The 18,349-nt window shown below is 45.6% G+C and overlaps 1 protein-coding gene across 1 annotated transcript in view; it reads right to left on the minus strand.

Annotated features, from left to right (window-relative positions):
* The window catches only part of FRMPD2 (FERM and PDZ domain containing 2), a 127,295-nt gene that overhangs the window by 32,018 nt on the left and 76,928 nt on the right, over positions 1-18,349 (minus strand). Inside the window, exons 28-33 of the mRNA XM_038410070.2 lie at positions 17,056-17,154; positions 15,029-15,393; positions 10,244-10,529; positions 9,797-9,955; positions 8,824-8,998; positions 7,728-7,938 (exon numbers count right to left, since the gene is read on the minus strand). Coding sequence (XP_038265998.1) covers positions 7,728-7,938; positions 8,824-8,998; positions 9,797-9,955; positions 10,244-10,529; positions 15,029-15,393; positions 17,056-17,154 — 1,295 coding nt within the window. The remainder of the gene's footprint in view (positions 1-7,727; positions 7,939-8,823; positions 8,999-9,796; positions 9,956-10,243; positions 10,530-15,028; positions 15,394-17,055; positions 17,155-18,349) is intronic.

The following is an 18,349-nucleotide window of genomic DNA, read 5'->3' on the forward strand; positions in this document are numbered from 1 at the left end:
CCAGAGAGCATTTTCTAGAATTTATTGACATTGATGATACTACAGGAGCTGGTATGACAAATGTGCTTCTTAAAAAGCTGGAAGATACAGGAATTGCGATAGCTGACACTAAAACCACTGAGTGTCACATGATGGGAAAGTCGAGTGGAGGCAATAAAGCCTATCAAACACCAAATTGGGAAGACAGATGATGCCATAATTGCCATTATGAAGGATAATGCTATGACAGGAACTGTTTGTGGGAGAACAGTGGCAGAGGAAAATGGAATCACCAGAAACATACATAACTTCAAATTTCTGGTTGGCTTAGTGTTGTGGCATGACATACTGTTTGAAATAAATGTTGTAAGCAAGAGACTCCAAGGTGTTGACCTTGATATAGCTGGATCAATGGAACAACTGGACAAAGCAAAGTCATAGCTACAATTTTACCGGTCAGATGAGGGATTTCAAAACGTTCTGAAGAGTGCACAGAAGTTGGCAGAGGAACTTCACATTGAAGCTATTTTCCCACCCATTCAAGAATACAAGAGTCACCGAAGAAGAAGACATTTTGATTACAAGGCATGGGATAATCCCGTAAGAGAGCCCAAACAACAATTCAAAGTTGAATTCTTTAACCAGGTGCTAGATTGTGCAATACAATCAGTTGAAGAATGTTTCATGGAGCTCAAGGAACACAGCAGTATATTTGGGATGTTGTATGATATTCCAAAACTCCTCACTATACCTGAAGAAGACCTACATCAGCAATGCAGGGCACTAGAGACAGTGTTGACACATGACATGCACAATATTGATGCGAGTGATTTAGGTGATGAACTGAAAGCCCTTTCAAGATACATTTCAGCAGGATCAACTCCAAAGGCTGTTCTGGAATATATGTGCACAAATAAGATGACCACCCTCTTTCCAAATGCTTTTGTTGTTCTGTGCATACTTCTAACACTTCCTGTAACAGTTGCCAGCTTCTCCAAGCTGAAGTTAATAAAAACACATCTACGCTCCACAATGACACAGGAGAGGCTGGTCGGCCTTGCAACCATCTCAATAGAGCATGAGCTGGCCCAGCCTGTGGACCTTCAGGAAGCAGTTTAAATCTTTGCAACCAAGAAGGCATGGAAAACACCACTTTGATTATTCAAACAGATAAAAATGCCAGTGTTTACTATGCAGACAAGAAAAGTTACATTTGCTGTTCAGGTGTTTGAAAGTTAAGAGTTTCTTAAAATTTTTGAACATGGCATTTTAAGCTGTTAGTTCTCCTTTATTGGGGTAGGTAGCAGATCAGTACCATGAGAGGAGTAGAACAGGAAGGAGGCAGAATTGAGACCTTTCAAAGTTTTGGCCCAAGGGAGGGGGCATGGGGGCGTCACTTGAGCTCCCTGCCTCAGGTGCCAAAATGTTGTGGGCAGGCCCTGTTATCTAGGAGCTGTTTCAGGGTATCATGCTATAGCCTGTGCAGACACACTTCATTGAATCAGGGACCAAAATAAATTCAAAAAGAGTCAAGACCTGATGAGAGATGTTAGAGGCGCATGTACCAGTTTGAAAACTTCAGTGCTAAATAAAAGGCAGAAATCTGGGAGGGCACATGACCTCAGATGCTGCCCACCCCCAGCACCCCATTTTTCTGCCTGTGCAGCTTTGCACCCAGGGCAGCTTCCCTTCTCGCCAGGCCCAGTTACTTCCCTAGGCCAGTTGAAGCCTGGGAAACCACACAGCTGTAAAGTCAGGTCTTGGCAAGTATACAAAGGAGTAAATGCTTTTTAATTACTGCCTGAACAACCCATGACTCTCAGGATAGTTAGACCCTGATCCCAATTGTTGAGTCTCTACAGAATTGGTTTCTATTCGAGATCTTGTACTATCTTCTTTGTTTTTAAGCATTTCAGTTCTCCTTTAAGAAAAGAAGGCAGTAATTATAGATGGTTGGGGTCACTGAGTTTGGTTTGCACCTGCTAAGAGCAGGAGCAGAGGAGAAATTCCTCTTGGTCCCATTGCTGCATCTGTAAGATGCTTCAGAGTCCAGCAATGATGCTAAGAGCAACACCAAGGAAGAGGGTGCATCCTACACACCATCATTTTATTCTGTTGATTGAACAGATGGAAACAGGCCACTGATACTCAAATCTCAGTGGTTCTGGAGCCAGATTAGCAATCAACATTATCCAAAAGAGCCACAGTCATGTGAATTCATTGGTTCATTTACTATACTACTATAAATTCAACAGCTCTTCATGAGCAAGAAAACCTGTGATATAGAAAAAGCATCCTGATTGGTTAAGAAGGAAATCACACAATGTTTTAATATCATGTGCTGCAAAGAGCCGCAAAAGACACATTAAAGAGCCACTTGCGGCTCCCGAGCCTCAATCTGAGTATCACTGGAATAACCCATCCAGCTCCTAACCCACATTTCTCACCAACCCCCAAGGCATAATCCCTCCAATGCCGATCTCTGTAGTAATCTTTTGCTAAGAGATAACTAAGTTACTGCCTCCTAATAGATGGGTAACCCAGGAGTGAAACATTAACTACAAATTACAGTTAATCAGCTACTGGATCAGAAAAAATTACCACTTCTCCTGATAAGAAACAGACCCAAACTGAAACAACAAACATTCCCAGTCATTTGGGGAGTTTGGGTCTGAGTCTGAACTTGATGACTGGGGCCAGATCTGTCAGACAGATCTTAACTGGAACACTGGGAAAACTTCGATCCAAATCCAGATGAAACTTTGCTGGTTGGATCCATAGCTACTATAAATGTTTGCCAACAAATTGTTCTGCCATGCATTCAGCGTAATGATAGCACTGCTCCACAGGGCAGGCTGACATTCTCATCCACACCATTTAAGTTGCATGAGAAAGTGATGGCTTGGCAATGGGTGCAGGCTGAAAATGAAGTGATGGCTATCTGCTCCACCTAGGAGAAGACTGGTTTGTCCATGTCTCCTTGTTACCTTCACCACCACCATCCTCACATCACAGCCATCTATGTTAGGTGGTGTGGGTGTTTCCTGTTTCATGCACTGCCTGCTGGGTAATAATAAGCAAGGACTACATGTTTCTAATACTAAACTGGCTCTTTATTATGAGAACTATTTACAGAAGTGCTGCAATGGCAGCAGGCATGCCAGTCATGTGCACACAGTCTGGCTTCCTGGTGCCTCCTGTAAGCAATCATGGGCCTTGAATCCAGGCCCACAGGAAGTGCTCAGACCACAGCTGCCATCCAGCAGCTCACCTGAACAACTGGAGAAGGGGGCCAGCAAGGCTGTAGCTTGCATGAAGCTCCTGACTGGGGGAGTTGTCCAGCTTCACTGATTGGCTGGGAAGCTCTACTTAAACCTGAAAGAAGCAAAGGCAGTTGTCTGAGCAACTAGAGGACTCCTTGGCTGGCTGCTACTACGGTCCCTGCCTGCCTGCCTGCCTGCCTGTTCCTGTCCTCCTTATCTTAGACCCCCCCAGTTCCTGCTTTCCTGCCTTGATCTAGGTCCCTGTTCCTATATCCTACACTGACTCTGGCTTTGATCCCTGACTTGGCACATGGATCTGGTTCCAGGCTCCTGATTCTAACCATTAGGCCTGACTGCCGATGCCCCAGTCCCTATACCTCCCCCAAATCTTTCCCTCCTGCAAGCTGTGCTCCTCCCTCTAAGTTTCATGCAGCTTGCTACATTTCCCAAAGTATATTTAAAGTACTAACGAGAAGTTTGTACTAAGATAATTGGCCTGAAGGTCAGAACCAAGGAATAACTGGATGGCCAGCCAGTTGGCTGGGAGGAATTTGAACTCGAGTCACCTGGGATGATCCACCTACAACCTCAAAGTTCACATTGGTACTTATTAATCAAATATGGGGCAACAGGCTGGGGTGAGTGAGGTGCTTCCACCAGTCATATTATTTCTTAACCCCCTGGAGGAAGGACTCTGAAAATGAGGGTCTCTCTGCACTAACCATAGCTAGAATGAATTCTGCCACCTGGACTAGAAATGTTTTCCTCAGTAAATGATTCACCAGAAATTATTTTAATATTTAAAGTAATTTAGAATCAAACCCTCCCTTATATCCTCCTGCAACCCCACTGTCTTCAGAACTTGGCCCTCTAGTAATAACTAGCTCCGTGAAATTACTTGTAAAACGATTACATCTAAATTGGAGATTCCCCTTCCCACAGGAGCCTGAGCTAAGGCCTACATTGTGGAGACCCTCCATGTTCTGAAAGACTGACCCGAGGCACATTTGAGCAGCCCAAATCAGGTCCTACATTTTGTAACCAACTCCTTCCTCTCAATTCACCCTCTATGATTCCAGCCATGAATGTGGTCTGTAATGGCAAAGGACTGAGATGAAGCTTTGTAGATTGAGATTACAAGATTCTCTTTTTCAGATGCTGCCATGTGTTGGAAAAACTGTGTTAAAATTACATGCTGTTACTTGAAATTGTAAGGGTCCTGCTTGCAAGTTAGGGGCTCTGAGGGAAGTTGTGTGATCTGGATTCTCTTTGGGAAGTCTGCAAAAAGCCAGCCTAGAGTAAGGTGGATTGAGTTGTGCCTGCCTGCCTTAGGGAGCAGCCTGCTTTGTCTCACTCTGGTTTTGGTTGTTGTGTGTTAGGGTGCTGGATTCTAAAATATAAAGCAGTGTTACATTTCTTACTTCCAGAAAGCAAAAAACCAAAACACTCTAACTTCTCTGTGTGTATGTCATGAACATAACAGATGCCAACACAGCAATATGACTTGCTACTAAGAGCAAGACTGAGCTCTCCCACTCACACCAACATGGTAGTAAATTTGTGTGTGTGAATGCCTGCATACCAACTGCAGACACAATCATTTCACAGGCCATGGTCATGTGAAATCAGTGTGGCCCACCTTTTTTCCCCTGTTCCAATGAATCACATGCTTTGGAGCCTTCATTGCAAAGGGATTTCTCAAGGAAGAGAGATCTCACAAGATTTAATATGGAGATCTTGCAAAGAGCCTTATTTTATAGGATTTCTCACAGAAGATGTTCACACCTTGAAAGTTCCTAAAACTGACAGACTTTGGGAGAGTTTAGCTCTGGATCCAAAGTCTGCAGCTTTGTATCTCTGATGGGAACACATGATAACTTTGCACATAAGAACACAACACAGTCATACTGCATCAGACCAATGATCCATCTAGCCCAGCATCCTGTTCTCCAACAGTGGCTGGCACTGGATGCTCCAGAGGGAAAGAACAGAATAGGGCAACCCTTGAGTGATGCATCCCCTGTCATCCAGTCCCAGCTTCTGGCAGTTAGAGGCTTAGGGACACCCAAAGCATGGGTTTGTATCGCTGACCATCTTGGCTAATAGCCATTGATGGACCTATCCTCCATGAACTTCTCTACTTCCTTTTTGAACTCAGTTATAATTTTGGCCTTCACAACATCCCCAGGCAACAAGTTCCACAGGTTGACTGTGTATTGTGTGAAGTACTTCCTTATTTGTTTTAAACCTGCAGCCTATTAATTTCATTGGGTAACCTCTTGTACTTGTGAAGGGGTAAATAACACTTCTCTATTCACTTTCTCCACACCATTCATGATTTGATAGACTTGTATTATGCCCCCCTCTTAGGCAGCTTTTTTCTAAACTGAACAGTCCCAGTCTTTTTAATCTCTCCTTGTATGGCAGCCATTCCACCCCCTAATAATTTTTGTTGCCCTTCTCTGTACCTTTTCCAACTCTAATATATCTTTTTTGAGATGGGGTGACCAGAATTGCACACAACATTCCAGGTGTGGGCATACCATGGATTTATATAGTGGCATTAAGATATTTTCTGTCTTATTATCTATCCCTTTACTAATGGCTCCTAACATTCTGTTTGCTTTTTTGACTGCTGCTGCACATTGAGCAGATGTTTTCAGAGAACGATCCATAATGACTCCAAGATCGATGTTTTGAGTGGTAACAGCTAATTTAGACCCCATCATTTTGTATGTTTAGTTGGGATTATATTTTCCAATATGTATTACTTTGCATTTATCAATATCAAATTTCATCTGCCATTTTGTTGCCCAGTCACCCAGTTTAGTGATTGGCTGACTCTGTAACTCTTCACAGACAGCTTTGAACTTAGCTATCTTGAGTACTTTTGTATCTGCAAATTTTGCCACCTCATTGTTTACCCCTTTTTCCAGATCATTTATGAATATATTGAAATAGGACTGGTCCCAGTACAGACCCCTGGGAGACACCACTATTTACATCTCTCCCTTCTGAAAACTGACCACTTATTCCTATCCTTTGTTTCCTATCTTTTAACCAGTTACCGATCCATGAGGGGAACTTCCCTCGTATCCCATGACAGTTTACTTTGCTAAAGAGCCTTTGGTGAGAGAGCTTGTCAAAGAGTTTCTGAAAGTCCAAGTACACTAAATCCACTGGATCACCCTCGTCCACATGCTTGTTTACATCCTCAAAGAATTCTAGTAGATTGGTGATTTCCTTTTACAAAAGCCATGTTAACTCTTCCCCAACATATCAGCTATGTGTCTGATCATTGTGTTCTTTGCTATAGATTCAACCAATTTGCCTGGTACTGAAGTTAGCAGTACTGGCCTGTAATTGCCAGGATCAACTTTGGAGCCTTTTAAAAAAATCAGGATCATGTTAGCTATCCTCCAATCATCTAGTACAGAGATTGATTTAAGCAATAGTTTACACACCACAGTTAGTTCTGCAATTGAATATTTTAGTTCCTTCCGAACTCTTGGGTACAGTTCAGATCTAGATCTACAATCAAATGGTGCAGAATGAATTTATCTCTAGGCTTCAACTTGCTGTCATACTTTTTCCTTCAATCTGGTCTTTGAGCAGGCCTGAAAGCTAGATCTTAGCAACAGGAAGTTTTTCATTGACTATGTGCAGTTCTTTGTGGGTAAAATGCACCTCTTGGCAAAAGCATTGGAGGGACTTTCACCCAGTGTGAACTGAATATTTGTGTGCCTATGATTTAAAATACAATTTAATTGTATACATCATCTTGCATACAGGGCACCACCAAATGCTTTGTAGAAAGTCAGTCATAAAGGGGTGTTTTAAGGTGAGTTATACAGCACTAATTCATTTCTCTAAAGTGCTTTAGATAACGCAGCATGAAAGAATAAAGATTAACTGAATGAGGCACAATGGGCTAGACCAGCAGCACCAGCGCTCTGCTTTAACATATCTCTGCACTCCCGGGACTTCCGCTCCAGTAAAGGCTGGCTCAGCCCCATGCATAATTTAGAGCAGTCTCAGGGTTACTCTAAATTCTACTGACTTGAAACATCCTCCTAGAGGGTCATTCCACCAGCTAGCAATTGCTCCATCATGCCCCTTATGCTATCAGGATTGGGAGTGGGTGGCACAAAGCCAGCTATGCCATCTTTTAGCAAACTGGGGATTTTCCCATTCCAAAGGATTCTGGGTCCCATGCCAGCCCTAAAGGGCTAAAGCAGGGGCCAGGATCTGATCCAATGTCCAACAGCCATGCCTATCTGTGTTCCACCACAACTGCCCACTAAATCAACAAATTACCTCTGATGTCATAATCCCACCAGCCACTGAGGAGCTGCACTGTTCACAGAGCAGCGGAAAAGGGGAGAGAGCAGCAGCAACAGACTAGGAGGAAGAGAGGGAGATGGGGCACTCCACCCTGCACTAAGCCGCGGAAGTCTCATTAAAGCATCACAGAGTCAGATCTACCTTGTTGCCCTGATGCAGACATTGTGGCTAGCAGCCTCACACACTCGCACTGCATCATCCAGGCTGAGGCCCTCTGTCCATAGCCCGCAGATGTAGACAATCTGATCCCGTGGCTGCAGACTACCTTCTATACTGGCAGGAGAGCCAGGCACGATCTCAAGCACATAGATACCCTGCAATTTGCTCCCGGCTCCTCCTGTTAACTTCAAGCCTGTAAGGATACAGATAAGTCTATTGTGTCACAGTGGTTTCTGAACGTTCCTTAGCGTGAGACTAGGACAGTGGAACAGTCTCCCACAGGAGACTCAGCTCCACTGACACTCGGCTGCACAAAGCACTGGATAATATCCTGTGGGGAACAATCCTGCACCAGCTGGACTAGATGTTAGAGTATGGGCTGGGACAGTGAAGCACAGGGACATGTTACTGAGAGAAAGGTAAGAACAAAACAATGAAGGGCCTACCTGCACCCAACTACTGGAGTTGTTATTGGATAGTTATTGAAATCAGACTAGCCCAGGTATTCATACAGCTCTCATTATCTCAGCACCATTCTTTAATTGATTTAACCTCCACACCTTTGTGAAGCAGGACTATTATCCCCACTTCACAGATGAGGAAACTGAGGCACAGAGAGATGAAGTGACTCACCCATAGTCACACAGAAAGTCTGGGGCAGAGCAGAGAATTGAACCAAAGACCCAGGCTAGCACCCTAACCACCACACTTGTGTTTTTTTGGTCTAATGTTGCTTCATGTATCTCAGCTGATGGTAGATGCCAACATCTAGGCACCTGGCCTAAGCCCCTGACATCCCAAAATCTGATATTACAGAGATGCCCCAGAAAATATATCTAAAGCCAGATCTTACTGCCACAATGGATGTTTTGCCCTGACTTCAGGAACAGCAACGTTCAGCTCCCTGCGTGATAAACAAAGATCAACAGACCTGGGCCAGCTTGAAGAATGGCATTGGGAAACTGGCAAGCTAACCCACCAGTGCACAAATCGAGGATTGTGCCAGTTCTCATGCAGCTTACCACTAGCACCATCCTGGCCTAGGGAAGGGACAAATTTCAGTCTTCGCACCACATACCCAGTTGTCCATTGTCGCCTTTTGTGAGGGTGATTTCAGGAATCTCATCTGGTCTAACAGAGGCATAGGGGCCCTCGTTAACCCGGCCAACCACCAGGCTCAGATCGGGAGGAGAGCTGTGCAGCAATGCCAGGGTTTCATCAAAGGAGAATGCTGTGACATCAACTCCGTTCACCTAAGAGACAGAGAGAAACTACAACCATGTCCCAGGTCTTTTATTAACTGACCACACGTTTCTTCCTTTTACAAAGCTCGGTATACGGGCTTCAGGCAGTTTCCACTCTGGCCTGATTGGCTTGTTATAGCATTCACTGCTATAAAATTCTCTTTTCAAATAGACTTTCCATGCATTTTTCCCTGGTTTGTTTCTTCATGATGTACAAAGAAAGTGTGAAAGACATTTTTAATGTCTTCCTCTTTTTTTTATATTAGATATATCAGCTCTTGTCTATCTTATTTTTGTTGAAGGCCTTTATGGAAGATGGGAGAACTAGCAGAATGACATCAAGAAACTAGGTATGGAAACCCCAGAAATTCAGAGGGGAGGGAGAATCTAATCAGACTGTCTAGAACTCTTTGGGGTTATTTTTTTCTTTGTTTTTTGTTAACATATTTAACTCAAACATTTGACGTACACTTGCAGGGAAAGCTGCCTTTATTAAAGATTCAAACATTCCCAACAACCATCAGTTTGAGGACCGAAAAACCTCCCACTCCACTTCTCTACTCATCCAAGGAGTTCTCTAGGAGCAACAAGGAAGTCAAGGCTTAACACAACAAGCTGAGGAAGAACCTTCAAAAAACTAGGCTTTGTTTATACATCAAAGGAAGCAAACTATTCTGTTAATGCAGCTTGTTACATTTAATATAGTGAATGAATTAACATTTCTGGTGTCTTACTCCTGCTACAAAGCAAGAGGACACTGGTCTACGAATGTCTGTTCCTCCTTTTTAATTCAAAGGATTTCTGTACCATAATGAGTCTGTCCCCTCTCTTCAGCCTTCCATCAGCCAGGGCAGGCTCAGACTGGATTTCCTCCACATACAGGCAGTTGTCCAGTTTGTTAGGAACCACTGTGAATCCATAACAATTGTTCTCCGACCTTGTAACAGTGATGAGCACCTCCGTTTCCTGTCAAATGCAGCGCACAACATGTTTTAACACCTTCCTTTCTATTGCCTTCTTCCTTCATGTTTTAGATACAAATTAGGGGACAGATCTTTAGCTGGGATAAATCAGCATCAGTTGTAGCTATGCCAATTCACAGCAGGTGGGAACCTGGCTGCGAGTCTTTAATGCACCAAGGAATACACAGATTCAGTGTTTGGGACCTGGCCAGATTGAACCCTGTATTTTTGGACTGTAATAAAAATAAGGGTCACAGTTTAGGATGGGGCTATTACAATAGTTATCACTTACCCTGATATATTCCTCTTCCTTCTCCTCTCCCTCTAGTTCTTCCATGTCCTCCCACTCATTGTCACTATTGTCTGGTTCTCTAGTAGGCATGGGGGCTGAGAAAGGGCCACGTGGCTGCGGGGTGGCGATAGTGGTGGAGGCCATGTCCGAGCTCCCGCCACATGAGAGCGAGGTCAGAGACGTGGAGCTCAGTGTGAGATACTCCTCATCAATAGGGGTGGGGGAGAGAATGTCAGGGACGCAATAGGTGCTGACAAGGTCATCGTCACTCCTCTCAAAGGCAGGGCTGGGAAAGAAAGAAAAACCCATATGATTGCAGGGCAGGAAGGACTTGCCTCCCAGAAACTTCACCAGAAGGACACTGAAACCTCTGCTGTAGGTAAATCATCTCCCGTTTGTCTTATCTAAACACTTATGATACTAAACTGCTCTCCATGGCCTCTGGGAAGTATACGGCTACACAAAACAAGTAATCAGTCATGAGAACAAGTACTGCATTTTGTACACTTACCCAAATCATTTCAGGGTTCAAAATCTGTCTGTTAAACACTGATACATTTTTCACAAAGCATTTTCCCCCAAATTTTCCTCATTTTGTGACTAGTTCTAATTTTTATTAAATTGGGAAGAAAGAGTCAATAATAAAACTTAGCTCTTATCTAGCACTTTTCATCCCTCGATATGCAAGTGCTTCACCAAGGAGAGCAGTTTCATTATCCCCATTTTAAATATGGAGAAACTGAGGCACAGGGAAGTGACATGACTTGCCCATGGTCACCCAGCAGGCCATTGGCAGAACTGGGAACAGCACCTAGCTCCCCTGAGTTGCAGTCCAGTACTCTGTCCCCGAGGCCACATTTTCAGTTACCCTGCTAGCGTTATAAATTCATTCATCTGCCATTAAGAAAAAAAGAATGAGCAAGTAACTTGTCCAACATATAGTAAGAATTTGTATTGCAATGTCTTGTCAGTTTTCATCTCCACCTTCTCCTTATTTGAAAGGCAATGCCTAACACATACAATTCTTTGCATGGCAACAGTGGTTCATGGGACCAACAAGTACATTATGATGAGGCAGTCATCTCTCTGTAGTTAAGGTGGTAAATAACTTTCCACTACAAGCCCGCTTTTGACCCCATTGTGCTTTTTTGATGTAAAAAAATTATGCAAAAAAACATTTAAAACAATCTCAAAATGGTCTTTGACATGTGTTATTTACAAAGAACCCTGTTTCACAGAGGATAGACATTTTATTAATAATAATATCTTTCGACATCTCCCCATCTCTTTGATTACAGATTGCACTGTTGCCTGGCATTCAAAAGCAAGTGAATAAATGCAATTAAAAGGAGTGTAAGTTACTCTATCCTTTCCTATTTTAAGCCCGAGGGCCTAAGATCTAAGTTTTATTCCAGCTGCTATCTGTGGTTGATCAGAAAACTGAAAAACACAGAGAACCCTTCTTAGCTCATGTGATCAGTCCCATTGAGCCATCAGATGGTACTGACAGCTGTTATGTGGAATGTCCCTGTGGAATGAAGACCCATTCCCATTGGCTCCAGTGGGTTTCCTGGTAAGAGTAAGAATGGCTGATGTGAACGAGGAAGAGTTTGGACGAGCGGGGTGTGTATGCAGCTCAATGAAGAGAGCGATAGTGCTTCATTAGCTCGTTGCTATAGAGAGTTGAAAGGGAGAGGAGCCAGCCATCTCAGATAACACCGCCACACGGGGAACAAAACAGACAGCGTGCCAGTGCAGGTGCTTCGATAGGGTGACAGATATTTATGATGTGCTGGAAGAGCACCTCGATAATTTAATGAAATATTTAAGAAGGGCAGCACACAGGCCTGGGGAGAAGGAGGAGGTCACAAGTTTAACAGAGATCTCAACCATTAAGCATATGGCAGAGGCTGTGTTACATGACAGTGAAGCACTAAGCCTACAAATGCTCATTTGGCAGATGGCAGACCTACAAATGCTCATGGTAATCAGCCAAGTAATGGCTCATACCACTGCAAGCAAGGGCTGCTTCTAGCCCATCTCTCCAGGCAGGGAAGACACTGAGATCCTGACCCTGGTCTCTCTTACAACAGCATAAACCAGGAATTCTACCTAAATCTATGGGCTGGATTCTGCATAGCCTGTGTATAATGAGCACTACAGCTGCAGTTTCCTTGGTAATTCTGGGCATGTCTACACTGGAACTGGAAAGTATAATTCCCAGCTCAAGGAGACATACCCACGTTAGCTCCCATCGAGCTAGCACGCTAAAAATAGAGGGCAGCAGCCTGAGGGGCCAGCTGCCCATAATATGTATCTAGGGTTTCAGATGGAAGTGTACTTGGGGCAACTCATGCCACTGTGGCTGCAATTCTGTTTCTAGCATGGCAGGTTGATCAGAGCTAGCACAGGTACATCTCCTCAAGTTGGAATTTACACCCAGTTTGAAGTGTAGATGTAATACCCACAAACCCTGCTCATTGGTGGGCAGAATCGAACCTGGGGTATCTGAAGCTTAATGCATGAGCCTCTACTACATAAGCTAAAAGTCACGTGGCACTTAGCCAAAGCTGTAGCAGACTCATTAGTGCCGCACCAAGCAGGCATGGGTTACATAGACATAACCAAAGTTAATCATCCTGATTCTCTAGGCGTTTTTACTGGAGTTGATCAAAAATTTAATTCTTTCCCATGTGAAATTGTGAATAAAAAGTCTCTTCTCCAGTGGGAAGTTTTGAACCAGATGGGAAATGAAAATTTTCATCCCATTTCAAATGAAAATGACACTTTGTTTAAACAGAAGACTATCTGAAGTTGAAATGAAATGAAAATCGCCTTTTTGAATGGACATTTTGACATAAAATGTCAATTGTGTTTAGGTTTATTTAAACCCAGAAGCTGAAACAAACTGACTTTTTAAGTTGATACCAAACTAAAATTTCTATTAGACATTTTTCACAGGAAAAAATAAAAAATCATCATTTGAATTGCCATTTTCCTGCAAAATCTTCCATTTTTGATTAAACTCTTTTCCGCCAGGAAAACTTCCAACACAATAAATGCTGATTGGCTTGAGTTTTCACACTAAAAATGCTCGAGTGCATAAATGCACAAGAGCTTTTTGAAGAATGGGTGAGCTAAAGGTAGTGTGGTGTTGTAGCCACCCTCTGAATTGACCCTGGGCAAGGGTACTGGAATCCCTGAATTTCTGGTACGGTCGCTGCTGTTAAGGGATTCTGGACAGCCACACCAGGATCTCAACTGGCTGTATGTGAGAATAGGCACAAACACCTCCTAAAGCACATGTGGGCAAACTAAAGCCTACGGGCCATATCCGGCTCACGGGACCTTCCTGCCCAACCCCTGAGCTCCTGGCCCGGGAGGCTAGCCCCCAGCCTCTCCCCCACTTTTTCCCCTCCCCCATAGCCTCAGCTCACTGCGCTGCTGGCGCAATGCTCTGTGTGGCAGGGCTCTTGCTGTGCGGTGGTGTAGCTGGCTCCAGCCGGGTGGCATGGCTGCCTGTCCTGGTGCTCTGGGCGGTGTGGCTGTAGCGCCGCCAGCCATCAGTGCTCCAGGCAGCGCAGTATGGGGACAGAGAGCGGGGGGTGGGGGGGTTGGATAGAGGGCAGGGGAGTTCGGGGTGGCGGTCAGGGGTGGGGGTGTGGATAGGGCTCAGGGCAGTCAGAGGGTGGGGAACAGGGGGCTTAAATGGGGGCAGGGATACCAGGGGGGCAGTCAGGAAGGAGAGGGGGGTTGGATGGGGCAGTGGGAGGCAGTCAGGGACGGGGAGTCTAGGGACGGTCAGGGGACGGGGGGGTGGATGGGGTGGGTTCCAGGGGGGCCGTCAGGGGACAGGAAACAGGGGGGGTTGGATGGGGCAGGAGTCCTGGAGGGGCTAACAGCGGGCTAGAAGCAGTGGGGGTTGGATAGGGGGCAGGGGCTGCGCCACGCCTGGCTATTTGGAGAGGCACAGTCTCCCCTAACGAGCACTCCATACAATTTCAGAAACCTGATGTGGCCCTCAGACCAAAAGTTTGCCCACCCCTGTCCTAAAGCAAATATCTCATAAATCTGCAGAAGATGACCCTCTGGAAGAGCTCTCACTCCTATGCTACAATCCCAGAGCTCCCCCGCCATCTGCAGCAGGCGTTTCATGTTTCATTTCACGGCGTCTCCTCTCCCATTTCTTTTGAGATGGGGAGGACGGCTGGAGAATTTTACATTGCAGAATGGTACCTGAATGAACTTGGTATTCTTTCCTCTGTTCTTTTAACAGCCTTTCCTTTCTTTAAAAATTGTACAAAATCTGAAAACAGAGTCTTATGAACACTTTATGCTTTTAATATTGGTGAGCTTTGGCTGGGAAAAGACCATGGGCCTGATTCTCATTTATTCTGCAGTCCTTTTATACCACTCTGGTAGGACACAGGGACCTTAAACTAGATTTCAATTACTTTAATTCTCAGTGAAGTCAATAGGGGTCTTTCCACTGAGTTTAATGGAAGCTGCATGAGGTCCTGGCTGGACAATGCAGTTTATTTCCATAATGCATTATTCATTCAACTCTCTCACAATACAGCTTATTGCACAGTTCCAGGAAGGAGTCCAGAGAAGGTGAAGACAGCAGGCTAGGACAGACATGAACAGCTGGTAAGGGGAAATGTTGGTTAATTAACACACCAGTTAAAAGCACAGAACCTTGTGTTTAACCCCCAGTACTTCACTTGGGTGCAAAATTCTAAGGGCCGGTGGAAGCAGCACAGGGGGGAGCTCCGCCCTTCTTACCTTTCAGCCCTTCCGCTCTCACATGGCGAGTAGCAGTTCTGCATCACCTCTTCCTCCAGAGAGAGGAACATCTCAGAGGCAATGGCTTCCTGATGCCATTTCCAGAGGTGCTTGTAGGAGCGCTCACTGTGGGCTCCAGGCCTGTCACATGGCTTCTCTTGGGAAGGTTCCATGCCCTGCTCCTCAGGAGACAAGTTCTCCTCCTCAGGAGGGTCACTGCAAGAGGCCACTGCTTCAGAATCCATATGGTCCAGTTCTGGAGAGATACTGTCCCTCTCGCTAGCAACATGAGCCGCACCACTGCTGGGCTCTGGGGTAGCTGGTATCACGGTCCCAAACTCCTTAACTGGAGAAGGCACTGGGGTCTATCATAACGAAAGAGAGAGGGATTAAACTAGCTTCACCTCCCTCTCCCATCACCCCTTCACCATCTTCCTCTATTACAGGCCAAGAGGAACACAGCAGAGCCAGTATCAACCGGCGCTCCATGCAGGACAACACAGTGCTGGTGGCGTGGTGGAAGCATAGCTCTGAGACACTATAAAACACTGAATCTCCAGGGAAGGAGAGATATGGAAAACACTTTTTCCCAGTGAACGTATTGCTAGTGGGAGGTACCCGACTCCCCACTCTGAAGACTAGCCTGGAAGTTCTCGTCATCAGATAGGTGCAGTATGAGCAGCAGCAGGATACAGTTTCAGGCCCCACTCTCCTCCCCCTTTCACTGCTCTCTGGTGTGCAGTAAGCGGCTTCCAACCAATTTGACACTTGTGCAAGAAAGAAGAGCAGACAGGCCCCTGAAGGACAGTGGTGTTGGGGTCTGTTTGTCCCATGGGGACTATTCTAACAGGGATCTCCATCCACCCAGGCCCTGCAGCAATGAAGACTGGCATGATCGGGGGACCACAGGGTGGTCAGCCTGGCCTGAATCAAGTCTAACCCAAAAGCAATGGAGTGCTTGTATGTAGACATGAGATGCGGTGCAGTGCAGGAGGAGTTTGGCTGGTGCACCAAATTTCTCTAATGCAGACAAGACCACAGGAGGGAAATTAGGTTCAGGCTCCTCAGCCCATTCACACTTTGGCCTTTCTGCTGTCCCTGCTAATCAGTACCAATCATGACAGTGGTTTCTGAGAGGCAGACATCTGTACACAGAAAATTGGACTGAGATCATTGGTGGCATTTCATGAAGCTCACTAACTGGCAGCTTAGAGGTCAAAGGTTCAATATCTCATGTCTAGTCTCAATAACGGTCCAATCTACTCAAAGCTCCGGATTAGCACCCAGAAAACTGCTGCTTAGAACGTTTGCAATGTTTGGCCTAGGCTAGAATGCCACAGTTCTGCCCCAGAGCCCTCCAGAACCATGCCATCACCCTTTGGCATCCCGCTAGCTCAGTGCTGCAGTGCCACAAGAAGATTAGACTGGAAACACCAGCGGGGCAGATCTGCTCCCTTCTTATTACTATGGCTACTGAGAAAGTCACTGCTCAGTTGTGGGAGCAGGGTTTGTTGTTGGGAGAGTGTATCACTCAAATCCCCACTTGTTTATATTAACTGAGCTTTGAAGGCGGGCAGTTGACAAAGCAGGCCAGTTATCTGAGTGGAGAGACAGCTGAGGGGCTCACTGGATGGAAGTATCTCCAGCAGCTAGCACTATATAAGCACACAGGAAGGAAGGGCTGCACAGAGAGTGGAAGGCCTGGAGGAAGGCAGAAGTAGGTAGGATGGGCTGCTGCTACGTCCCTTCCTCAGAAGCAAGCAGGGAAACTGGCTACTGCTTGTAAATATAATATATTCTAAAGCACCCCGATGGTTAAGAAAACCTGGTGGTTTTGGTCAGTGGCTGAGGCTGGAAAGTTCTCTCAGGGGACCACTCCAGGACAGAAAGGAAGGGAAAAGAACAGAGCTGCCTGACGGAGGGGGGAATAATCCATGTCCTTCTTGTTTGAGACTCACTAGTAAATGCTGCAGTGAGCGTTTCCAGGCCTATGGATGCAAGTGCAGTACTAAGAAGGCTTGTCTTACCAGTGCACTCTGGTCTATTTCCGGAAGAAGACCTTTCGGAGGTCTACAGAGAAGAAGCGTGACTTGTCGAGGAGCTCCTCTCAGCAAGTGCAGGACATCCTATGCAGAGGGGAAATATTGTTAGCCTGGTAAGGTAATACACAGCCCTCAAGCTGCAGCCCAATCCTTCTCTGCTCATGATTAAAGGAGCAAGGTTAATTGTGCCGCTAGTCAGCAGCTCTTCAATGCCCACAATCTGCTCTAGGACATGCATCTGGAGGCAGAATTAGCCCTTTTACACTAGCTCAGGATTTGGCCTTCCAATGGCCACCTGGATTCAATAACTCTTTGCTTTCAGTTGCAGTGATGGGTGTAAGTTACACCTAAGGGGTATATACCATGTAACCTATAACTCAGATGAAAAAACAAACCCCCTGGACATAAACACCGCCCCCGCCCCCACCCACAAGGTTTCTCCTGATTTGGTACCTTCTGTAGGAACTGCAGGCCTTGCTGGAGCCCTCGGCATAACTAACAGTGTAAACCAAAGGCTGTGAACCAGAGTAGGCCTGGCCTTGGCAAAATAACAACACACCAGGTATTGACTAACCAAGTTAGCACATTCCTGACCACAGAGGATGATGCAAGGACACTCAGAGTTCTCAAGTAACTATGGAAACAAGTTTCCAAGGGATGGTACAGGAACACACTGGCCCCTCGTAAGATAAGGATGGGATGACAGGGTCATGGTTGAGGATGTTTTGTTCAAACTAGCAGGTACCAGCAGAAGGGTGGTAACTAACCACATCTGGAGTGTAATGCATAACCTGTTTGTATCAGCGTATAAAAGGAGAAGTCATAAGAGGGGCACCTTGCACTCACCAGGGGACAGCGTCCTGGTGCGCTGAAGAGAGGGTGCCATTGTATCTGTAACCACGGAGCCAGTGGGCTAGCACTGTGCTTCATCGGCAATAAACCTGGCCGGGTGCCTTGGCCACCGAACCGAGCCTGTCGTCTTTCTTTATGAACAACATCGAGGTTCTGCTGAATTGGCCAGCTGCACTCTCTGCTAGCACACTTGACATCAGAGTTCCAACAACAGCAGCAGTGAGCAGCCGCAGCAATTCTTCACAGCACTAACCACAGGAACAATGACCAAAAAGGCCAAATACCGATTTCTGTGCACAGACTGAATAAAGGGACTGTGCACAGGGACATTACACAGGGAGCTGGAGGGGAGGGAACACTCTTCCTCAAGCAGGAGCAAGGCATGACATACATCTGCAGCCCTCCACAGTCGGCTACCACTGCTGCT

This window comes from Dermochelys coriacea, chromosome 7, assembly GCF_009764565.3.
Source record: "Dermochelys coriacea isolate rDerCor1 chromosome 7, rDerCor1.pri.v4, whole genome shotgun sequence".
In the NCBI taxonomy this organism is placed as follows: domain Eukaryota; kingdom Metazoa; phylum Chordata; order Testudines; family Dermochelyidae; genus Dermochelys; species Dermochelys coriacea.